Source organism: Tripterygium wilfordii, chromosome 11, assembly GCF_013401445.1.
Source record: "Tripterygium wilfordii isolate XIE 37 chromosome 11, ASM1340144v1, whole genome shotgun sequence".
Lineage (NCBI taxonomy): Eukaryota > Viridiplantae > Streptophyta > Magnoliopsida > Celastrales > Celastraceae > Tripterygium > Tripterygium wilfordii.
Genome location: NC_052242.1, coordinates 964,906 through 990,584, shown reverse-complemented (window position 1 = coordinate 990,584; position 25,679 = coordinate 964,906). Strand labels below are relative to the sequence as shown.

At 37.0% G+C, this 25,679-nt stretch overlaps 2 protein-coding genes and 2 non-coding genes across 4 annotated transcripts; all 4 read right to left on the bottom strand.

The window, feature by feature from the left end:
* Positions 1–5,125: 5,125 nt before the first annotated feature.
* Positions 5,126–9,320, bottom strand: LOC120009902 (AP2-like ethylene-responsive transcription factor CRL5). Its single transcript, XM_038860631.1, has 8 exons — positions 8,120–9,320; positions 7,394–8,024; positions 7,227–7,309; positions 6,964–7,061; positions 6,797–6,870; positions 6,652–6,702; positions 6,455–6,531; positions 5,126–6,088 (listed from the first exon to the last, which is right to left on the bottom strand). Exons 1-8 carry the CDS (start codon positions 8,436–8,438, stop codon positions 5,403–5,405), a joined length of 2,019 nt encoding a protein of 672 aa, XP_038716559.1. The 5' UTR covers positions 8,439–9,320; the 3' UTR covers positions 5,126–5,402.
* Positions 9,321–15,451: 6,131 nt separating this feature from the next.
* On the bottom strand, positions 15,452–18,307 carry LOC120009652. The gene is made up of 5 exons (XM_038860310.1): positions 17,825–18,307; positions 17,589–17,716; positions 17,346–17,458; positions 16,349–16,534; positions 15,452–15,720 (listed from the first exon to the last, which is right to left on the bottom strand). Exons 1-5 carry the CDS (start codon positions 18,148–18,150, stop codon positions 15,691–15,693), a joined length of 783 nt encoding a protein of 260 aa, XP_038716238.1. The 5' UTR covers positions 18,151–18,307; the 3' UTR covers positions 15,452–15,690.
* A 1,578-nt stretch (positions 18,308–19,885) lies between these two features.
* LOC120010020 lies at positions 19,886–19,975 on the bottom strand. Its single transcript, XR_005470806.1, has one exon. It is a non-coding gene; the product is annotated as a small nucleolar RNA snoR8a (small nucleolar RNA).
* A 1,186-nt stretch (positions 19,976–21,161) lies between these two features.
* LOC120010018 lies at positions 21,162–21,251 on the bottom strand. The gene has a single exon (XR_005470804.1). It is a non-coding gene; the product is annotated as a small nucleolar RNA snoR8a (small nucleolar RNA).
* Between the last annotated feature and the right edge of the window lie 4,428 nt (positions 21,252–25,679).

Below are 25,679 nucleotides of genomic sequence, written 5' to 3'. Positions count from 1 at the left end.
TCAATCTGAAGGGCAATATGGACCATAGACAAGATCTCCTTTCCTCTCATTGGTCCAGCTGGATAGAATAATGTTGGTACTAGCAGAGGATGACTGCTCATATTATTTTTAATACCTGCAGAATCTTTTTTCATTTTTTTTTTGGCTAACATAAGATGAGGAATAATGGAATCTTATCATTGAATTTACCCTTTTGTCCCTGTACGTCTTACAGCTGTATCTTTGATGCCCTCTTCCTATAATTATCAAAGACTTTTAACTACTAATTCTATCTGGTCAAACAATATTATCTGGTCAACAGCCATTCTGGTTGTGATCTGGCTGGAACAATGACATTATTGCGGAATTAACGGCTGATTTGCTCCGAGAAAATAATTTTTTTTATAATCCAGTGTGGAATACTGCACAGTACACTAGTGTATATAGGGTTAAGGGGTCCCACTTTGGGATACTGCTTGGTCAAAAGCAGTATTGTAGATATGATGATTGAGATGGTATACCTAACTTATCAATGTGGGTACTCACACCATATCATTTTTCTGGCTATGATTCCAATCCAATGTGGGCCACTACTAGTGAGGGGAATGGGGATCATCTCTTCATTTTTCTACTACATGTCTTGAGAAATTGAATTGAGTTTGTTTGTTAAAAATCAAATCTTGATAGCTATGGGAGATTTGGACCCTTCTTAGGCAGATGGGTTGGGAGGAGTTGAGTTCATGACTAGTATGAATCCTTGTTTTGGAGAGTAGTGGGTAGGGAGATGTTTAAAATTTAAATTTATTAGTCTCTAACTCGTGAAATACATGAGATGAGTCTCTTCACCTCTTTGCATCCATGGATTGAATTCATATCCAAATCCACCGCAACAACTCAAGAAGGTGTTCATCCTTATTAAGTGATAACCCAACACGACATAAATGAGTCGAGCCAAGAGAATGTCGTTGCATCAATTTTGAAGACAATAAGAATTGCAGAGGGCTCAATCTCCTTAAACAGAATTGTGCCTCAATCTACTATAGTTTACTCTTTCCATTGTAATTTCATTGTAGTTTCTATATTATTGTACACTACGCACTAACACATTATTATACCCTTGATATAAGTGATGACTCAAGTGTTTCACTAAAATCATAAACAATATTGTAATTTTGTGAGCGCTTAATGAACACCTCCGAACACATCATCTTGAGGGGGTCAAAAAATACTTATTGGGAGAGGTTTGGCCGGCTTTGCAAATCCTACCGAACACCTCGTGGTTTTATTGTCAAGTACGGGTTCGCGAGGAATCCCTTTATTACTTGAAAACCATTTGAGCCAACTTGGTTCAAGATTTGATCAATAATTCATGGTATTTTCAATAGGACACACAACATGAAATTAAATATGATCGAAGACCCACCAACTATGGACTTATTTAGATCCGGAGTGGCTGGTTGCATGTGTTCATATCACTTAGACCACATACACATCATCAAGAACATTCTTCCCTTAACCAAAAGCAACCCACCATCACGCGTGGACCTTTCGGTAGGACCGGACCAGCCGCTCCAAAGATGTGGTTTGTGGTCCTTCTCTAATTAGCAATCATGAAATTCATACCTTAAAAGAGGTTTTTTTTTTGCTTCTTAATATATATCACCTGGTCTCTGCTTTAGTTACTTAACTTCACAGCCCATCAAGTTTTACACTTTTCCTTCCTCTTCTTTATCAAAAGTTACCACAACCCAACATGGTTAATGTATTATACTAATGGAGTAATGGGTAGTTGGAAGTTGTCAGAGACACTACAACTCATCAAAGATTAAACCCTGTAAGAGTTCATGATTAGTAAACATAATTCTAAGAGACACATACAAAGAATCAAAGCAAAACCCATGTTGTCCAATGAGGCTAATTGAAGGAGCATGCGCAGAAGAGAAGTAATCATAAGTCCAGTTACTTTAAAAGTAAAGTTCAAAGGTTTCTGCTAAGGAAACTGGAGAGGAAATGATTGCACTCCATCTGTTCTATGAAATTCCCCATCGAACCCATGACGGCTCTCCGAGACAATCATTCCAAGACATTGATGTTTCCACTTAAAGAAGTACTGTCAAGATTCTATGGAGTACGACATTCAATAGAAAATATCAAATTATGGCAATTTGTGTAAGAAACACCAAGTTCTAATCGTTCAGGCACCAACATATTATCCAGACCACATGTTTCCCATATTAGCAATTTAAGGTAGAAGAAAACAGAGCCTAGTCTCTCTGTGTGCCTAAAAAGCTGCTTCAGAAGCAGAGGAAGTTTGTCACAACCCGTGAATGTTGTACTTAATTATGTTATTTGTGCAGAAACTGAAACTACTCAGGTGCTTGATAGTCACACAGTAGAGACTATAATCTCATATCGGTCTCTGACATAATTCAGTCGGGTGGATTATAAGTAAAGTCAATTCCCCTCTCTTCAGCACCACCTTTTTTTGGGTGTAAGTATTGTTGTAAGACCGCCCATGAAGAACGAAGATTTGCAAGCCCGATGTATCCATAGTGAACAATCAAACTCAAAAGAGTTTTGACAATATTGTTGGTGTGTTTGGTTCGAGAATTTCAATGGACACCAAAACATCACAGCTTGTTGAACTTATTATCTGACTCTCAATTGACTTTGCTTCAGTATGAGTGATTACTAAACAATCCGAGGATCCAGATCAAAGTCGGTGCACTCTTAAAATACGTGTAAAAAGCTAGAGATACATTCATTCTACATGCCTGCAACAAAATCATAGTCCATGCACACTCATATTTCATAGGGAAGGATAAAAGGGTGTCCAAGTATGATGATGTGGTCTGCTCTGCTTAGGTAAATTGAGTATTCCACTGTTTCTTGATTCAATATTCAAATTTCAAACAATACATTATACATACTTCCAATTGAAGGGAAGTTTTCTTGATTATATCACTGTATCAGAAACTAGAATCATAGCAATATCTGTCTCGAGAAAACAAAGAATGACCAGACAGACAGAAAGATCGCTCTCCCCAATCCCATAAAGGGTAGTCTATTACTGGTCTTCTTTGAGAGTCTGTCAGGCTTGTGCTTGTCTTCGTAGTCCAAGTAGGCAACTATGATGATACGCAATCCTATCTGATTTAAATCCATACAACCAGAAAGCACGGACTACGGGGGGAATTTTCTTTTGGACCTGGACTTGATTTATTGGGCCTCACAGAACAAATTTGGCCCATCACGTTGTTATAGGCCCTAGTAGATGTTACAATCTTTCATGGGCCAAGGCTTTGCGTAAAGAACTATCTCGCTATGTGTGGCCCAATAAGAGTTATTTCACATTTTTAATTTTGGGCTTAAAAACATACCCGAGTCTGTACACTACTACTACACTCCTTACCAAAAACAAGTTATAGCCCAAAGAACGCACAGAAACCGAGCCAGTCAGTTAGAGTCCCCAAGATGTTGAAAGCATGCACAGGCCTAGGGGCCCCAGGTAAGTAGGTAATTGCTTTATGTGGCCCAATAAGTTCTCTTTCATTGTTTTCTGTGTTTGGGCTGGGAGAGAAATACAAGCCCGGCCCATCACTCCACAAGCAATTAGTGGACCCTTGTCTTGTTGACTGAAAGCCCAACTTATGCAAAGATAGTAAGATACGAGTTTAGATTCGAAATAGATATTGACAGACGAACAGGTCTCCATTTTCAAGGGAAACTGAGCGTAGCAGCACTGGGCATTTACTGCGACTGTACGGACGCTTAATAATCCTGTCCCGTCAGCATCTCTTCTTCCCAACACTTGCACTATCAGACAGGACAATTAGACTCAGAACCAGAAGGGGTTTTGTCTTTTGTGTGACATGTTAGAAGAAGAAGAAAAGTCAAAAGGTAATAAGAGGTCTCCGTGGGAGGAACAGTCTCCATTCAGCCGGACATGCAAGAATCAGACAGCACAATATACGAACATCTGAATCGGAATGGCATATTTCGTATGGTCTCTCCCTGGGTTTTGGCTCTTACCTCCCATAATCATTCACATGAACTCATATGATATCAGGAATATATAGCTTTTGAATTGTAGTCATCTTTAAAAGTGAACCACCATTTCCACCAAAAATTCAAATTTGATTAAATCCCAATTAAATTGTAGCAATTTGTTTTGCTAATAGACAGATTACATCAACAACATCAACAACAAACAAACAAACAAAGGAACATATAATCATACTTGTTGACTAAACCCAAAGAGACCCTTTTCTTTTTGTTAAAAAATAAGAAATGTTTAATTATTTATGTAAACTTTTTTGACCATCCATCAATATTCAATACTAATAATACTGTGTGGCCTTCCTTTTCTTCGTTATATGTATGGTAGTTGGAGTGTTTGTGTTTTTTAGAGTCCAATCAAGCTCCATTTTTGTCTTTAATCTTCTTCAAAAGAAAGTGTTTTCGGTGGATGTTATACATTGTCAGTGATTTTGGACATTGGTGTCTATTTTTGACTTGTTAACTTCATGACAAAACATAGCAGTGTTGAGAGATAAAACACTGCTTTTAGGTGGTCTAATATTAATTTCCAGCTATTCTTTTGCACCGATTCCTCCTTGTCCTTTCATCATGCAAATCCCACATTGGTCAAGATTGTAATGGAGTTTACACGTGTGAAGAACAATCTCCCTCTCCCTACACACGAGTGATCACCTCACCTACTCAGTTAACTTAAATCTAATTATTCTACTGATTGATCATCGCATCTTTTTTACTTTTTAGTGCCCAGACCAGGACATTTAGTCACTTTTTAATCCCAAATCTTTGATTAATCTGGGTTTTTTTTTTCAAAAGCTAAAGATTTTTTTACACCAAAGAGCATAAACAGACAGACTCCTAATTAATTATGACCATCTCAATTCAAAACTAAAGATGCAAACTTTTATGTTTCTAAAGAATCTCAGTCTTCACTACTTTTATGAATGGAGTAGGAATGTCTGCTTCCTTTGATCTGATGCAATGATGTTGTTTATGCAGATTTGATGAACACTGAGATATTTGGGGGTTTATGAATTATTGTTCTTTGCAGGACATTGAAGGAAAAAAGTATAATGGGAAGAAAAGCAGATTCAATAATGGAAAAGGGTTTAACATCATTTCACAGAATTTAATCATTAGATAGGCCATCTAAATACCATTCTCCCTCCACTTTTGCATAATCTTGATTCCAATAAGAGCCAAAAGTTGAAAGAAAAAGTTTTCATGCACTTGGGTTACAGCACAAAACATAATAATCAAATTCATAACCCTTTTTTTTTCTTTTGGCCTAACAGTACAATTCCCTTCCTTTTTCATTTTCATGCATGCAAAACGTCCACATGGTCACAAGATAAGGTTTTTTTTTTTATCCTTCTTATTTTCTCCTAGGTGTCATTCCAAGCAGCAAAAACAGGTAAGTGAGCCATGGAGACTGCAGCAGCATGCCTTAACTGAGTTGGCGATGAAAACCAAGGATTAACACCAGCTGCCTGGTTGCTGATAAACTTTGATGCCAATGGAGGTTTAGCAAAATGCAGTGTGCTGGGACAAGCCTTGTCAGGGCTAGCTTCTCTGGAACTGCCCAAACTGGTGACCAGTGATGAGGCGTTTGAGAATTGAGTCCCTATCTTGGTTGATTCATCCACTATTGACTGATGAGTATGGTTAGCAGAATTTATGCCAGTAGGGTCCAGAAGAGTCATTGAGAATGAGGAATGCTGAGAATTCCCATTGTTGATCGAGTTAAGCTCAAGTGATCCCATATCGCCATCTGTTTCCTGCTGTGGAGAATGATACAAGCCCATCTTCCAGTCTGAACCAGTTACACCATTGTTGTTCTCAACTTGAATAGATTCAGTATTGTTTTGTGCAACTGATGAGGTATAATCAATGGCCTCATTGCTTGTTTCAATCTCTTTGTTCCTCCTCGCATGCTCTCCGGCTAAGAGAGTATTGCTGGCTATAATCCTCTCAACATCATATCTAGTACTGTCAAAGTTTGTCACTGCATTAACCCCGCGAAATTTGATAGCAGCGATGTCATATGCTTCCGCTGCTTCCTCTTGAGTGCCTGATATTTTTAGAATTGGCAATAACATCAAGAAAACTACCAAGGTACATGTAACCAAGCAAGAAAAGACAAGTTTTCTTTAAAGATAGCAGATACTTTTTGTTTCTCTTTAGCATCCTCACTGGAGAAACAGCCTTAAAAAAGTTTTTTATTTTGCTACTGAGGAAATGGGAATGTTGTACAGTATTAGTAGGCCATCATCAGCCTTATAAAAGCAATCTCTAGTCTTTAATGGAGACATGCAACCAAAGTGGTCATAAAATGAGTTCTTTATGTCAGACCCACTAGAATTTGAATATGAAATGGAAAATACAAAGAACAGAAAACAAAACTGTTGGTGGAATAAAATCTAAGGCAAGAACTTACTGAAAGTCCCAAGATAAAGGTCTTTGTTTCCAGCAACCCTGCCAATCCTGGCTTGCCATCTACCATGCTGGTGGTGTCTATGCAAGATGGTAAAGCAAGAAAAGTAAAATCCCAAAAAGCCTAAAACAAAGACTGTAATTGTTTACAGTGAACATTTTTCATAGATTTGAAAATTTGTGTAAGTAAATACTAAATACCTTGTTACTCCTCTGTACATGGAAGCCCCCCTTGAGAACCCACTGCTTTTCCTGCAAAACAAAGGAAAGAAATGTTAATTCTCCATGATAAGCGATAACGAGTCATGTTTGGGAACTAGTTACAGGATGGTAGCCATAATCATACCTTCGCAGATGAACGACATATTCTTGGCGGGTCATGTTCTTCATTTCTTCAAGTTCTAGCCTGTAATTTTCCAACTGAAAAATAGATGCAAAACAATGGCCTTTCAGAAACTACATAAGATCATTCACATGTTAATGTACAAAGGACTAAGGGGAATTAACTCGGACCGGAAAATTAATGTGTGTTGAAGGTCCCCAGTACTTAAGGGCAGCAAGATCATAGGCTCTTGCAGCTTTCTCCTCTATGTCATACCCACCAAGATACACTGAAAATGCACCATTCGATCAAATTAGCATCCACAAGATGCATGAAGACGACAAGAAAGCACGAGTCCAAAAAATGAAGATGGAGGGACCAAGGATTTAGAGTAAAAAATGAATACTTCCATACATATATACTGTAGAAACACATAGTTGTTTGCTTGACTAACCTTGCCTTCCTTTCCTAGTCTGGCCTTCCTTCTTGCAACTATTATCCCACAAATGTGCTTCATATCTACCAGTCCACCTATGCCTGCTTGAGCAAAATTTACAAAAAATAAAATAAGGCTATTTAAAGGAAGAATATACTAAGATTCCATGGTGTGAAAAAACCAACCTTGTAACACCTCTATACTGTGATGTTCTCTGCCCAAATGTGTCAATAGACTTCCTATGAACAGGCTGCTTTTGACCCGCGTTACCAGAAGCTCTCTTCTTTGTTTCTATGGCCACACATTCACCACCAGTAGGTGAGATCTGTCTGGGAGCTGTAACACAGCTGGACTGTGAACCAGGGCTCATAGACAAGGTTAGGGATTGCAAATCCCCACAACCCATTGCACTAACGGACCCAGAGGCACCACCATCATCAACAATGCTATCATTCATTTGTGGCTCCAGTGCATTGTGGGTCTGATACTGCCTAGTAACCCAGTTTCTGAAACAAGGCACACCTTCATCTCCCATTTGAGGAATCTGTGATTCACATTCTGTAAGTTGGGTGACTTTGGGTTCTTGCTCTAATGGAGCCTGGTACATGGCTGGGCATTGCATTGCAGCATAGTATGCGTGTTGTTGAATGGAGAACTGGCTTTGCTGCCTGAATGGGTCCTGAAGAAAACCCATTGAATGTTGCCTGTTTGTTTCAGGCTCTGGATTTTGGTGATAATACATACTGTCCAAGCTTAAAGCCATTGTTTCCCTCTCATGGCTTCCTAGAAAGTCCTCTAGTTTTGGTGACTCAATATCTACCAGTACAAAAGACAATGAAACAAAATCACACACTTTAAACTAGTATTTCAAAGAAGATAACAAAATACAAGGACAAGGAAGGCTTATGCACCTTCATTCTGTGATCTAGTGAGAGCTTCCATGATGCAGAGAGACCCATCAGACTTCAGTGGCATAACAGACAAGGAAGAGTGAAACCCACCGTTTTCTCCAACTCCAAAGCAGATTCCAGGGTTGCTGAGTTGAGAACTTGACAAGTAAAAGCTTGTAGTAACAGCATCAGAGACAGCAGTAGGAGAATGGGACTGATGATGGTAGTGATGGTGGTGATGCTGAGGGTCTGAAGCAACCTCCATTTTCATGTGAGGTGAAAGAGAGAACCCCAACCAGTTATTGTTATTGCTTTCATTGTTATCATTTGTGGACTTCATCTCTACCTTTTCTTTATTGTAGTTTAACAGTATATCTCTATCACCTGCTGCAAGACTAGTCAATCATTGACAAGCAAATAAACTAATCATACCAAAATCTTGTGCTGCTCCGAGGTTGGCCTTTTGTTATGTAGCAGAAGAACTCATTGCAAGATAATTTTCTAAGAGACTCTACTATCTATGCACTCGCAATCACTTGGAACTCCTAACATTCTCTCTCTTTCTCTACTTCCTTCTCTCTCAAAAGACAACAAAACTGGTCTCTTTAAACTCAACAAAAAGAATGAATTTCAAGAAGCAAGTGTTGGGGAGCACCCCTGCATTCCATCTCCATAGGGATCTGTGTATATGAGAAAGACCACGTCTTTCTTTTGCTTTAATCCCTCTCTCTCTCTCTCTCAACTTATCTCTTGGTTCTTTAAACAAACACCCCTTAAACCCTACAAGAAACCCAGATCAAATATAACACCAAAACCCAATTCCAAAGCTAAAAGCCCAACCTTTCACTTTCTCAAGTGCTGTAAGCTCCTCCTGATTACTCAGATAAACACCTCTCTCTCTCTCTCTCTCTCTCTCTCTCTCTCTCTCTGATTGTCTCTTTAATGACAACGGAGTCAGCTGAATATCTAATAGCTAGTAGATTGAGGCAGACCCAGATGACCAAAACAGGTTTACTATTTGTAATTTTGTATTTCACAGTCACAGAGACGGGCCTTAGATAGATTTGACGGGCAAGACATTTGCACCATCCATCACTTCAGTCAGTACAGCTTCTGTGCAAAACCCTGCAACTAAACGGTATCCAATTTCAAATCTAATGGTTTTCCCCAACTTAAATACTGCACCAATTTGGTTCACAAGCTTCTTCTTTGATTCAAAAACACCCCACAACACTCAATAGGACAAAACAAAATCCTAGTGTCCCATACTTCCACTGTAATCACAAAATGGTCACAGCCCATCACTCACCGTTGATTGGGATGACCAAAGGTTGCTTTGTGTGGGGTCATCTGATGTGACATCTCTGTTCAATCTGTGCTTTATTCATTTTTGACACCATAAGCTTGGCTGTGAGTGACTGTCATCACCTGTGGTGCTATTGTGAGTCTGGAAACAAATATCTATCCTGACAAGAATTCTTACAAGCGTTTCAATAGAAAGATGAAAAATCTCACAGAAACAAAACAACCCAGAAGCAATAAATGATGTTATTGCCACCACCTGTTTGTTATATTTACAGGGCCCATTTATTATTCAAAAATTTTTAAGCTTGTAACAGCCTGCAATGCATGCAGCCAAACTGGCCTTGGTCATTGCCTATTTCAGACAAATATAAAACGAATTTTGGATGGAAAACTTCATAATGTTCAACAACCTCTAAAGAATATCAAAGAATGTCATTTTTTTTCCTGGATTTCTTTATAGAATATTAAAATTGTACCAGTAAATTACACCATTAGTATAGTCTAGTTCTGAACAATTCCTTAGCTGTTGCCAAAGACTAATGTGTTGATACAAAATCCACACAAAAGTTAAGCTTGGAGTAATATATATGCTGCTTTTGTTTAGCAGAAATGGCAAAAAACAGAAACTCCATTAGCTTTTTCCTGCTAAACACTGGAGTGTTTAGTCAACACCTGCTTCCAGGCAAAAAAAAAAAGGCAAGTGGGTCTCTCATACAAAGATACTATAAAACTTAACATATTCCAAGAATGATGAGAAAGAGGGCCCTCATAAAAAACAGTCTCATGGAAAATGTAGTTTTATGAATTTTGGTATCTCATGACATTCTTTAAATAACATTTTCTAAGGATAGCTCTATATTCCACTTACATGCCCTGAAGAAATGTGAGAAAGACCACTCTCCAACCATATTATATTGATAGAAACCAGATTCCTTGGTTGCCACTAATATGCTCAACTGGGTTATACTCAAACTTCAAAATAAATAAATAAAAAGAAGCGAAGAAATCTGGTTTATTTCATGAAATTCTGTTCATTTTTCCCCCTAACTAGTCAAATTCTCCTTTAGCACATTATGCTTCTTTTTTTTTTTCCTGAAAATGGTAGGGAAGTAGGGAACTGAAGTAACATCATTTTCTAGGATTTTCCTCGGAATGTCATTTGATGAGGTTCCTTTAACAATGAGTGGGGGAGGGAAGGAATGGAATGTTGCATGGAGAAGTGCATGAAAGTTGTGTTCATGGAGACAGATATTCAAATGTGAATGATTTGGTTTTGGACCTTGATGGTAAAGACCAAACTTTGGAGGGAAAAATGTTGAAGTACTATAATATATGATTCTTTTTTATTATATGGTAATGATGAGTCAATCCATCAGGAGCACTAGTAGCAGAAGACCAGACCACTAAGCTTTCTTTTGCAATGAATTAGTGCAGAGAGTGGGTTCTCTCTCTGTCTGCATCCCCTATCAAATTCACTTTCATTTTCACCAAACTTTTTCCAGTGATTAGGCCATTTTTGTTTGCATGAAAGGTAAGAGTTGGCAACAGCCACACAAGTGACTGCTACCTCTTTTCTTTTAACTTGTTTGTCTCCTTTTGATAAATTCTAACCTCAAATAGGCTCCATGGCCCATTTTTTGTCTACCTACCTCCACAATAACCATTAGAGAAGTTATTAGGGTCAAGGCTTAGTCCTACTCTTTGATAATTTTACAGCAATTATGAGCACAATCAGGAACTCCTGTGTCTACATGTATATTGGGTTTAAGTCCATTAATGGTACTATGTAAACCAAAGTATTATTGCTCTGTTTCTTTCTAATACCCACATAAGAAAATACAAAATCAGCATTTAAAAAACAAGCTCATACAATGAAAGCTGGAGTCAAGTATCTTCATTGACTATTAGGCAATCCCTGCTAAAGTTTTTGTAAAACAAAGTAATCTGACATTGTCAAGTGCTTAGTTTGTAATTGAAGTAGAATACAATTATCTACATAGATTTATGAGGGGTAAGTGCCAAATGGGGACACACCACACACAAAGAATTGGATAGAACAATGTGTTGTCCAGCCATTGAATTTGTAGGTTTAAATTTGGTCAGAGATGTGGACCTCACAAGCAAGAAAAAGAGTAAAGAGAGAAAGTGAAAGAACAGGAGCAGAGAAGGAAAGACAAAATACACTGAAAACTGTCTATGTATAGAAACTCTTTGCACAACACAAGTGGATATGTATTTTAAGTACTAGAAACAAAGGATGTCGAGATGTTTTTGTGTACATATACATTTTTTTTCAAATATTAAGAAAATACATCATAAACATGGTTTAGTTAGTGAGGTACAGTGAAGAATTCCACCTTGAGAACATGATAGATTCAGTGATAGCTATTAAAACCCACCACAGAAAACACATTAAAGAGACAGAAACTAAACCGTGGATGCTTCATGAAGCCTTATTGTAGACCAACAGATTTCAAGAGGTACAACACATGCTTTTTTTAAAATCAAACTTGTCTTTTAGACATCAGATATAAGTATACAAAAGTTTCTCACTTGATGACATGATAAATTGGACAAATATTCATCATGTGACCACAAGGGTATTACTCTCAATGAAAATCAAACTCAAAACTTCCAAAATCTATACTGTTTTGTCCTAATAAGATTCACCCACTAGATTATCATCCAAGTTGTTGGTACAACACATACCATTAATGCAAAATGGGCTTTACCTAGATGAACAAGCCTAATAATCTTGTGGGTTCTCAATTTCTAATTAATGATTATGTTCATGAAACAGGCAGTTCTAATCCTTAAAGTAGAGTCTAGTAATTACTGGCAATCAATCATAGTACCTAATAGGTTAATACTCTTCTTCATCAGTTCTTCACTTCTTCTCAACACATGAATTGCATGAAAGAACACATCACTTGTGTAAGAGCATTTAAATTTAATTCATTATTCTAAGTATTTTTTTGGTTTTGTTGAATCTTATTAGAATGGCAATTCATTCTTAAAGTGTTTAGGGAATTTGATTATGGCCTTATGGGTTTCATTAACCTAAACAGGCTTGTTTAGTAACTAAACTTCCATTCAACAAATAAACCAAGTTGGGCAACCTATACTTGCCCAAGTAGGTTCAAAATTCAATTCTTAGGCCCAGCCCAGAGGGAAAAAAAAGTAAATGTGAGATGGCAGTAATGGCATTCACGTGAGAAAGAAAACAAAAGGTCCAAACAAAATCCAAGGGTAGATCACAAAAGGAGCCAAATAGCCAATGAGAGGAGCCAATACAGAAGAAAGTGGATTATGATTTATGAGAGATCAGAATGACAACAACAAGAGCTGTTGGCAGCTTCATACTGTTTTCTTCTTTAGATATTCCTCTCTCTCCTGGCCTTTTATGCAATTACTATTTACTATTTACTGCTGCTCCTCTTAATTGGTGAGAGAGACTCCTAAATATGAATGCATCTTTGGTTACTTCCAATGCTACTACTCTGCTGCTTCTGCTGGACCTACTGAAACTCTTTTTACCCCACCATCTACTATTTGTCACTACTCTATCTGACTCTGTCAAAATCTATAGCCTACAAGTCATGTCACAGTCGCCATAGATTCTCTTCCATCTGGTTTCCTTAAGAGAAGTTCCATTTATCTCCCTGCAATTAAAGAATGGTATTGATTATTGAAGAATGAGGGATAAATTATCAATCAGAACAAAGCACACAACCCTAAACTAATTCCATATGAGTGAAAAATAATTTAAAGGTTATGGTTGGACTTTGAAGGAGTTTTAAGGAAGTGGGTGGACCGTGGCTTCTCTCTGAGGAATTTTATCAAACACTTTGGGCCCATATCAGTTGTCACCACCAACACTGTTATACAAGTAACGCCTTTACTTTAGTCGTTTAGTGGTCCAGAAATACCAATACCCACTTGCTTGTTAATGGAATTAAACCAAGAAAAAATGTTCCTTTTTATAGTAAATGTATTTTTTAAGATGCAACATGATTGACTTGCCAAGGAATGTGACAAGGAGGACAAACAGAACCCAGGCCCAGCCAGGCCAGGCCTGGTCATCCCACTCCCTGACACCAGTTTTGAAACTTCACATGAGCATTTTTGTGAATTCCTTTTGGGCCAATCAAGGTTTTTTTACAAGGACAACAATTCCATTAGAATTAGGTTTTCTAATTTGAAGCCGAAGTTGGAAATGTATTAATATGGGCCAGATTTGAGTTTTAAATTTCAAAAAACAAGCCTAGAGCTACCACTGTTACTAATTGAACTAGAATAAAAGGGAAGGGAATCTGGCTCCACATGGCCTAGAGTTACCACCGTCATCCGATTCGATTCCCACAAAAGGTAATCTGGTAAAGAAGTTAAGTAGTCGATGCGGTAAAGCAAAGCAAAGTCTAGCTGCCCAGATCTGATTCACAAACAAGCCCTTCATCGAACAAATGACGATCTAATACAGTTGGACAAAACTTCAGAACAAAATCAATGGCACTCTGATGTTTGTACTCGCCGGTTGCGTCACTTTGCTGGTGGAGAACTAATTTTGGGAGGGATGAAGTAAGAGAGAACCCTAGCCCTAGTTTAAGAGATTTATTTAATGATATTAAATCTCAGCCATCAATTTCATTTAATGGCTGATATTTAATTTAATTCCACACGAATAGGAGGAAGAGGAATTCACCAGATGCCATGTCCAATCACTGTTGTGGATAACCATTGGTCACAAGCTGGCTATACCCTAAATTTCTTTTAAGGAACCAAAAAACCAGATGCCACCCACAAATATGTCCAAATTCCAATCCATCAGCTTTTCCTAAATTCTCAAGAGCCCTCTCTTTTTTCTTCCCGTATCATGCCAAGGGCACCAGCAGTTCACACAAATATCAACACTCCTAAAAATGTCGTTTTTCCTCCATTGTATAAGCTTTAGCTAATATGTTTGATAGGGTTTAAGAAGATGGAACGGCCTTTCTCAGTCTCACTTCATCATCAGTTCACGCTTCACACTTAAAACAATGAATACCTATACCTTATACATCTGTTGTGACAGGGGAAGAAGAAGATTAACACCAGCATGAAATATACACAGCAGTATAAAAGGCCCAAATAGTATAACAGCTTCATAAATATCATGCGCCAAATCCACCGTTTCAAAGTGAAGAATGAAATGCTCAATTTAAAACGTATGCTATGCTGTCATGGAAAGACTAGATGTACGTTCATCTTGCGTAAACTTATCACACAGAGGGATCAGACAAACATTCCAGACACCTAATACCAGTATCACCAACAGCAGCGTACACTAAAATTGATCCCAATCTAAGTAGGGTAGTATGTCTATGAGATAAGCATAGAAGACCATGCTAATGTGCAAAATAGCTGAACTAGAAGACTCTACTCAAATGCAGTCCCTCAGAAAACAAAAAACATCATATGTAGACTGCACACACTCAGATAAAAAACTGAATGACCACGATATAATCACTACAAGAAAGTTTACATGCATAACATGGCAGAATTGAATCAATTATTTCAACCTTAATTTATCAGAACAACTATGTTCTACGAGGGACACTACAGATTGTCATCATAAAGGTTTAACTGTAAATTACTTAGAAGTGAATGAATACAGAACTAGTCAAGCTGGGATCATATAAAAACTGTAACAATGCGAAAAATAATCATTTTAAGGCTTACCGGAATTCCCTAGTAAACTCTTTAAAAGAAGCAGCTTGTGAGGAAACCCAAATTGCTGTGGTCGATGCATTAAAAGAAACAAGTTTCCTCTTCTTCTTATAGTAGTGTCAAAAATAATCATTTTATTATTGCTTACTATTGCAAAACATCCTATAATTGCACAACAACTGTTACAGAATCCTCACAACGGCAGACATATTATTATTGATGTATTGGAAATAAAATAAGCCGTCCACTCGTTTTTCCCTGATCTTAAAGCAACGAGAGAGACTCACAAGTAGATGAAAGATGATTGGATGAATAAAAGGGCATGTATCAAAGCAATTTCCATAACAAGCTATACAATCTTGGGTCATCTCTAAAAATTGAGCTAAAAGACTAAATCGAAAATATGTTTCAGGAAAAGTAATAAAGAACAAGAAATATCTACTGTCATTCATATTTCATAAATATCAACTCGACATTATCCTTACCTGCTACAATTACAGCTGATAAGTACAATGTATAGTTCAACAGTCGAAACGATTGATGTCTCAGATCTAGCTACAAGCATGAAAAATGGCTGCCAGTCACCACCTTCTCACTAATGACGTAAGCAACTGCAAAACATAAGTTAATAATTCTACATGAGTATTGAGCAGTTACCCTTTCATGCAGGGTTGCAGGTGGGTGACAGGCATTATAGAATTAAGACAAGCAAGCTACGTATTTAGTACGCATAAAACAAAGCAAAGGAATTGCTTAGTGGATAGTTGAAAACTTTTAGTTCAGGATATTCATCTTCAAAAATATAAACCAGAGTGGAGATTCAAGCTGGGGATGGATAATCAGTCTCATCCAGCTTCTAACCCAACCTTCAGAAGACAAACTATGAAAGAAAAAATAAATCCCACAAGTTCACTTCCTACTGCCCTTCCCCCACCGCTAACCCCCTGACGTGTATTGACCTATGCTTCAAAATTCAATTTATAGCAAACTTCACCTAGGGTGATCTTAATTAGCCTGGTAGTTCTCATCTAAGAAACCAAATCTCGCAATTGTACAAGGAAAAACTCAACCATGAGTCATCCATCTAGTGATAGAAAGCCACACAGCACATGTCAACAAAATGATTTCAAATTGCAAGGATAAGTGTCAAGCAACAAAACCTTTACAAACAAATTGCATCCAAGATGAAAAATTGGAGATGTCACTCTCATACTGTGAAAGAAAGGAGATCATTCGTACCTCAAATAGTTCAAATGGACTGCCACGTCGGTATACATCATCCTTCTTGTCCTTACCATTGGGAAAAACACTGAAGAATAGTGTTCTCCATCCAATAAGTAAAACAGCAGTGCTCCCCATTGTCACTATGATAAACATATATGGTGGAATATGACCAGATGTTGCTGCCCTTATAATTAATCCTAACTGCCAAAAATAAAGTTTAGTCAAGAAAGTTGTTGTTGGTAAATACCACTCCGAATCAAGAAATAAGAAAATCAATATAAGAATAAACTATTAGTATTCTCCAATGGACTAATCAAACAGCACATCGACTAAGAAAACCTAATTGAAAAAACGTGTGCAGGACACATGTAGCAAAGATATAGAACCAAAAAAGAAAAAAAGAGCCTCATCACAAAGATACAGAAAACCACCCAAAATTCATAGCCAATGCCCATTTATTCTTAGTTCAATTAAGAAGGAATGTATTCAAAAGCTTTACTTGTCTATTTCACAACTAGTAATAGCACAAGGACTAAACAAAGCAAATAGTATACCCAAACAATTAATAACAAAATAAGACAATGAAGACATTTAGCCAAGCAGAACAGAAGTTAACCCATTAAAGCCCTTTTGAATTACACCATACCTTCCTTCTACGAGTTTTTCATTTTGAATAGGATTATGGGACAAATCAAAAAAAGAAGGAAAAAATTGATGAATTACATGCCAATAGCCGGGGGAATCATAGTTACCCTCATGCACTTGTTCATTACAAGTTTACAACAATTAATTTTTACACAATGAACCGGCACCGATGAATTGCTATGTTGCCAAATGATAACAACCATGAATAGACTTGGCTGCTAACACAATACGCAGTGACAAAAAATGCCACAATTGTATACATTTAGATAAACATATTAAGAGTCCTACAAGAAAGCACATGAAGGAAAGTTGAAACAAGTTACAAGAACAAAACTTTAACGAAGGGTAGAGAAAATTGAGGACATACTGGAATCCCCAAAGCCCATGACTTGGCAGCAGCCGTAACAGCCTTGGACAAACCATTCATTCCTCGGCCATCCTCTGCATAACTCCCGATAAAGTATGCACTCAAAAACCAACCTGCCAAAAGTATTACCGATGTCTCACTACCGCCTTCATTTCAAATTTTAATATCAATGACGATGGAGATGAGGAGGAAGAACACTTGTAAACTTCCCCAAATAATGAAAAAAATAAAGCACAAACATACCAGCAATAAAAGGGTCAGCTGTACGGAGAGTTTCTAGGTCAAAAACAGATAACCCATGGCTGAATCTCCCAATTGCAGAGAATAAAAACAATGCCAGCACATCCCCGCCAGCAAGCAGAGCCACGCGACTATGAAAATCAAACAATTTAAACCCGTAAACCCTGATCACACAAGGGACTGTATTGAAAGAGAAATTTCAGAAAACAAAGGAAACAACTACTTATAAATATAATTACCCCCATTTGTCTATTCGCGAAGATGAGCTTGTTTTCTCAAACTGGATGACACCCTCCAAAGGAACACTCTCTTGACCCACAAAAAGGGTTTCGTCACTTGTGAAAAGAGGAGGATGGGGAGGAGTTTGCTTGGTTGCAGAGCCAGAGTCGACCCCTCCATCAGCCTTCGCAAGAGTGAGATTAAGACGCTTGGTACGACTTCTGGTAGAGCAAAATCTGGCTTTTCGATTGTTAGCGAACAAAGTTGGATTTGGGTGGGCGAATTTGAGAGGAGATGGAAGAGTGGTCGAGAGAGCTGTACCCGGTGCTTGGCTTAGAAGCATCATGTCTCTGGAATTTTGTGGTACTCTGTTTCACTTTGGCCACCAGCCCTCTCTAATAAACTTTCCCAACTGTTGAACAGTTGGACCAACATGATTTTGTAAATTCATATACTCCACATATTTCATAGCACATGAAATGATGCACAATAAATCAGCACTGTAACATGAACCGCTGGGATCCCAGCCCTAGCCGTACCATTACTGTTTATGCTCTCAATTTCAGTAAGTTATAACATTTCTACGAATATGTCCTTTGAACAGTTCACTAATCTCAATCTCGGGCCAAGTTAAGCATGCACAACCCCATAGATAAACTCGGTTTGTTTTTTGTTTAGAGTTGTAGCATACATCTACTTTGTATTTTTTGTTATGGATATCTTGCCTTTCAGGTAGGGGTGTGAATCGGTCGGTTTGGTCTTTGTTATGAATATCTTGCCTTTCAGTTTCAGTTTCAGGGAAAAAAATTTAATTTATTAAACATTACATTCAAGTCTATAACAACAGTAAATTGATAAGCCAGGGACTCTCTATAACCTTTTCAGTTTACAGGACACAATGACTTACAACAGAACAAGGACACCAGTAACAGAACCATAGTATCTTCTCCTTCGCCGTTGCCCTGCATCCTCTCATGGGCAAAAATAGAAGAAATTTGAAGCAGTACTGCCAGTCTTTCGAGGCTAACAAGAAAGCAAATAAAGGGAGAGATTTCCAATACTGGAAGTAGGTAAGTTACAGCATTGTATGCAGACCCTCGGAAAATTTGTGGCATCTATATCAGGGATATTGAATTCCCATTAGAAATTGCACGTACTTGCAAAGAATGGAGCACAATAACAATAATAATGAAATGTGCTAGAGATGCTCAATTTACCATCAAGAATACATCAACGAAAAACTAGATATTAAATCAAGCGCATGAATCACTACTCACTAGTAGGGCCTGAATTTAATTACTTCTTTTTCTCTAGAAAATCCGGGGACTAATAAGCCAGCAATTAAGGAAGGAAATCCATAATCATACTACAAAAAATGTATCTGCAATTTCCATGGAAATCCCAAAAGAAAACGAAACAGCCAAATAGAAAAACCTCATGAATAGTTTCTATTCAGTCACTTATGCAACCAGCAAATTTTTTTTGGAGAGACTAGTTAAATCTGAAAGAGCATATATTACAAAGTCTGAAAACCAAAACGTTATAGATGCATATAAAACAAATGGCAAGAAACAACAGTGCTATGAAACAGGAATTACATCTAAAAGGGACATCTGAATGGGATGGTAAAGCAATAACACAGGCAGTTAAAGAATTCACTGACCCTATATCCCCATAAAGAATTCACTGAACCTATATCCCCATATCCCCATATCCTAGCAAAGGAGCATATGGAGAGTAAATTACTAAATTCCATATACAAGGCCATAGGAAAGGTAACTGTCTGGTTCAGAACTAGCATAAGAAATCTGATAGTGATACCCTCCAAGCACCTTCACAGACATTTGCAGTGACTTGATTAAATACTGAAACTTCCATAGCAATTGAAAGAAATCCAATAACTTTAATTCGGAGCTGAATATACTACCAAGCAAGCAATCTAATTAAGACCTCCGTAAATTGAAACCAACTCTTTAGCGAGTCCATAGCAGAAACCAGAAAACAATCAAGAATATCCTTTCACACATAACTTCAATATCAAAAACAAGCTTTTAAACAAAATTATAAAGATGAAAAGGGTTGGCGCTCATATTCTATGGGTGTAAAAGAGTCTGTCATGCCATGGCAATAGCAATCAGTACGAGGAATTATTTTATAATCATCGCAACCAACCCTCTATTCATGATTCATTTCTATCTCAACAAATTGTACGCAACAGAAGAAACTAAGAAATTCGGAGAAAAAAAATAGAAGAGTAAATTTGCGGCATCTATATCAGGAACAACGAATCAAATTTCCATTAGAAATTGTAAGTACCTGCAAAGAATGTAGCACATAACAACAACAATAATGATGATGATGAAATGTGCTAGAGATGCTTAATTGACCATTAAGAATACATCAACAAATACTTGCTATTAAATAAAGCATCCATAGGAAGCCAAATTTTTATTGTTAGCCAAAAATCAAAATGAAGAAACAAACTGATATAGAAGTGCTTCTTACTTCTTAACACCTGATCTAAATGTGCAAGAACTTTAAAAAAAGAAACTTAAAATGCTAGTAAGTCACAACCAACATGAACAAATCTTTTCACAATAAAGAGCATGCAACACTAGCAGGGCCTGGATTTAATTACTTCTCTTTCTCTAGAAAATCAGTGGAGCAATTAAGCAAGGAAATCTATAATCATACTACAAAATAATTTATCTGCAATTTCCACGGAAAAACCAAAAGATAACGAAACAGCCAAATAGACAAACCTCAAAAGCCAAAAGTGATATCATATTGAGGTCATATATATTTTCTATTCAGCACAGAATAATAAGACTTCTTTGGCAGCGGCAAACTTCAATCACTTATCCACTGGAGTAACCCCCATTAGCAACCACTAGAGTAACCCCCATAACCAACTTGTTGTATCCCACCATAGGGTACATGCCCATTATACAGTGATACCCTCCAACACCACCATATACTAGCAAAGGAGCATACGCATTGTAAATTCCATACATTTTGACTATAGGGAAGGTAACTGCCTGATTCAGAACTAGTATAAGAAATCCGATAGTGATACCCTCCATGCACCTTCACATACAATTGATTTGACTTCATTAAACAGTGAAATTTTCATAATAATTGAAAGAAATCCGATAACTTTAATTCAGGGATGAATATGCTACCAAGCAAGTAACCTAATTAAGACCCGTAAATTGAAACCAATGCTTTATAGCGAGTCCATATCAGAAACCAGAAAACAATCACGAATCTTTCTTTCACAACATAACTCCAATCTCGAAAACAAGCTTTTAAACGAAATTATATCAAACAATCAAAATTATAAAGATGAAAAAGGTTGGTGCTCATATTCTATGGGTGTAAAAGAGTCTGTCATGCCATGGCAATAGCAATCAGAACGAGGAATTATTTTATAATCATCGCAACCAAACCTCTATCAACGATTGATTTCTCTCTCTACCAAATTGTACGCAACAGAAGAAACGAAGAAACTCGGACAAAAATAAGAGAAGATTAAGTACACATAATTGCATCAATGGAGGCTGCGTCGAGTTGAATGAGTTGAAGTTCCGACTAAGTACGCCACTTATATAGTGGATTAGGAAGAACACTACCTGCTCGCCGAAACCCTAACCCTAGAGAAGGATTTTGAAGTCGAACAATTGGCCCAGTATATTTAGTAGGCCGTGCTCCCTACTACTTAATGATAATATTGAGTAGGCCCACATTACTTCCAGGTGGGCTTCGACCCAAATCTAATTAAAATGGGCTTAAGCCATATCCATCAGCGAAACCACTATTTGCTAGAAGCCTAGAACTCTCATATTGGGTAAGTTTGGGCCGATCCGTGCGTGCATATCGAATCGAACGGAACAATATTGTTGGATATTGGGATTCATTATATTATTAAAATAAAAAAAAAATCGCTAAATTATGGTCTCTCTCTTTTTTTTATGATAAGTTACTATAGTCATGCTTGTTTGTTAGAAAATGACTTGCATATACTCATTAAAAAAAGATAACTTGCATATATATATATATATATATATAAAATAGAAAAACAATATATATATGACATTTTTATGATGCTAACTTGTAGTAGTCAACTCAAGTGGGCAGGACCACAAACCTCTGTAGTGTCAAGTTTGATGGTGTTAGGCGAACTACCAAGTAGTGTACTCTAAACCCCCTTCACCCACAAGAGAAAATGATGTACGAAATAGATATGTGTCAAATCTTATAACCTATAACCTAGTGAATGTATTTTCTGGGTCGAAGAGCCCAGGATAATTTCTCTGTGGGTTATATCTTCTTGAATGTGATTTGTTATTTTCTTTATCCACATATTCAATAAAATTCTCTCATATTCATCAAAAAAAAAAGAGCCCAAGATAATAAATCATGCGAATTAGTATGGATTAGTTCAAAACGGACAATATTCATTAGGCTAAGGAGAGCCGGAGCAACGGATAGGCTATTACATAACATGTTATACAAGCAGCCAAGCATTAATATGGATTGCCTAAATTTTTTGATATCAATTTATTTATTACATATCATATGCATATTTTAATGTAGTATCAAATTGCATATGTAGAATCGTGTGCCTTTTTTTCCTGATTAATTAATAGTAGAGCTTGGTCATTGACAACACTAATTACCTAAAATTTATTAATATTTTTGTTAGCATATCACATCTCCATGTAATCAAAATACCAGCACCCACAAAATAAAATGGAATTAATTGTGTCTTGGCCTCACTGTTTATACAAAACTCGACAAAAAAACTATGTAGAAATTGTCAAATTTTGAATGCTTAAATTACAGACAAAATATTGGTGTCGACGTTTTAGACTAGAAAAGTATATTTCAGAAAAATCCAAGTTATACCTAACAAAATTGAGATTAGTCTACCTTTGTCATTTTGAAATATCTCCCATGCACTAATAAATTCATAGATAGCATAAGCGAAATACATCATTACAATGTATTACATACGTATGATCATTCCGTTTCAACTAGGTTATAATTATATATGTTTAAAATAATATCGTCCGCCTCAAAGGCGTCCGGGCTTCGAATTATGCAAGTAAGGCACACAGTCTCGAGTTTGTTAATAATTAACTCACTACTTACATAGATTAATTGACATGAGACCAAATCATATTTTCCAAGTAACTAGTACGTGTTGCCATTGATGAAAATTCATATATAATACAAGTGCTCATCGTGGAAACTTGTATCTAAGAAGTTTGTTTGGTATGCTTGTTTCCATGCATTTTCTGTTTTTGTTTTTTGGAAAAATATAAAAATAATCTCGAAAACCTGTTTGGTTGTCCATAAAAGAAGGGAAACAAAAAATCATTTGATCAAATATTAAACAAAAAAGAAGAAGAAAGACGTTTTCTAGAGAAAAAAAAAAAGAAAACACGAAAAACAGAAAACAAACCTAACGGACGCTAACCTTCTTTGTGTATTTTTTTTAATCAATTTAATATACAAAAATCAGCTTAACCTTTTTATCCTGTTTAACTGATTTCTTTCACGATACCAAAGTGATGGCTTGCATGAGGTGCAAATCGTTTATTATATACAGTGGCGACTTATATACGTTTCTGATCACCTAATTAAACACCTAAGAGGCTTTGTCTTATACATATTTCCCTCAATATACAACTTTATATTCCCTTTTCAAGCCCCATACACTTGCTTAATTTTGACGAAAAACTAAATTAACCGTTAAAGAAACCACCAACCAACATTTGCATGCATGGCAATGGCACCTATATATATGTATGTATGTATCAAATTAGGCCCTAAATAATTATAACCAAACCAACAATAGTGAAGTCGATGAGTCGAGATAGGGTATGTTCTATTTCTATACCATTTTCATGGGAGATCAAGCCTGGTGTCTCCAAGTCTTCAAACAATATTCATGGTGATCTAGTGAATATACGGCACCTCCCACAACTCAACTTACCACCTTGTCCTTCTAAGAATGTTTATGTTGGTCATATCTCGGCGACGCCGTCTCCGATACGTGGTTCTCAGACAACACCAACAAGAGGTTCTAATTCGTTCAAGAGACAGCAGCAGCAAGATCCAGACCCTTTTCTTGCTGCTTACATGAACTGCACAGCTTCCCCCGACCGTGCTGTTCGTCCAAGGTTGTCTAGTAGTACTACTAATAGTCATGAGGAACGGTCTGGGATGAGGAGCTATATGTCTAATCTCTTGTGTAAACTTTCTTGTGATGTTATGAGTGATGATGTTGTGAGTTTCTCTCATGTTCATATAGCAGTAACTTCAAGAGGAAGGCATGGGGGAATCAATTAAGAGGGATCGGAGACAATTTTAAGGGGATGAATTAGATAATTGGCTTGGAAAATCATTCTTGGTTTCTTTCTTCTTTTGTTTTTGGCTATTAATGGGCGTTTGTATCTCATTATTTTGTATTAAATAAGAAATTATTCAAATATTAGAACTGCGACAAGCAATCTACAACATATTATACAAGCATATATTTAGTTACCTCGTTATATTTGATAGATATATCTATGAGCAATGAATTATTTTTGGGTGCAAATTAATGTGGGACCCACGAGTCCTTGAGGATCAATGTTGGAAAACTTCAATCCTAACGAGTTCTTTAACTCAATGCTGGCATCATAGCCTTCACAATTATTATATAAAACAACGAAAATCATCTGAAAGATGGTTTTTTTCATTATAAAATGTGCCTAAATAATTGTCAAAGCAAAAATATTTTTCAATATCAATAATGCAATTGTTTTGGTCCATGAGTTCGTCTGTAAAATTGATATGTAGTAACTTGTCCTTATACCCTAACTTTCAATACCCAACTTTGTCACGACATATAATAATCGGACGGCATCTTGATCTTCAAACATCTCTACCTCAACTTATTTAGTTGTCTTAATTTGTTAGTTTTATATGATGATAAAGACTTCTGGACTTGGTCCTCTTTCCACAACTGTATATTGTCTCTTTCTCAAAAGCATTCTATCCCCTTCACGTTTTATATGTGTGTGGTCATATAAAGCCTATCTCTTTGGACTTAAAACCATTATTGGAGATAGAGCTGGAACCATGAATCACAACAACAAAGTTCACAATTCACATGGGAACATACCCTTTTTATGGGAGAACAAGCCTGGGGTCTCCAAGGTCATGACTCGCCCTAAAGAAGATGAAGATCTCTGTGTTTTGGAAAGGCTTCCACCACCGCCTTGTCCAGTCGAAAACGTCGCCAATTCAGGCGTCCACGGCATCCCAATTCCTCTTCCTCCATGCACCTTCCAGCATCCTTTGAAGAGTTCATCAAGAAGGGGGCTGAGAAAGTACGATCAAGACCCTTTTCTGGCAGCCTATAAAGAGTGCACCAAGAGTACTAAGAAAGGTAGTTTATTGTCCAAGAATGAAGATGGGTTTAGAGTATTGAAGAAAAGTACCGGTTTGGGGTTCTCTTCATGTAAGACATCATGCAGTGTTAGGGAAGATAGTGTGGTGAGAATTTCTCAGCTTCCCAATAGAAAACAAGGGGAGAGAAAGAAACATGAGAAATTAGACCAAAAAGGGTCGTGAAGCTTGAGGCATGAGGCTCGGCCGAGGAGAACCATGCCGCAGAAAACAAAAGAGTGCTCTTATTACATTCAATGTAGTTACAAAATTTGGCAACTATGTATTTTTTTTTAATCAATATCTCTGTTTGGAAGGGAAAATGGATAAATGTCGTGTGTTTTGAAATACAATAGGTAGATTGCATAGATGAGTCGAGTCAAAAAAAAAAAAACCCACTGAGGATGGCTCAGTTGGTTATCTTGTTGTTAGACG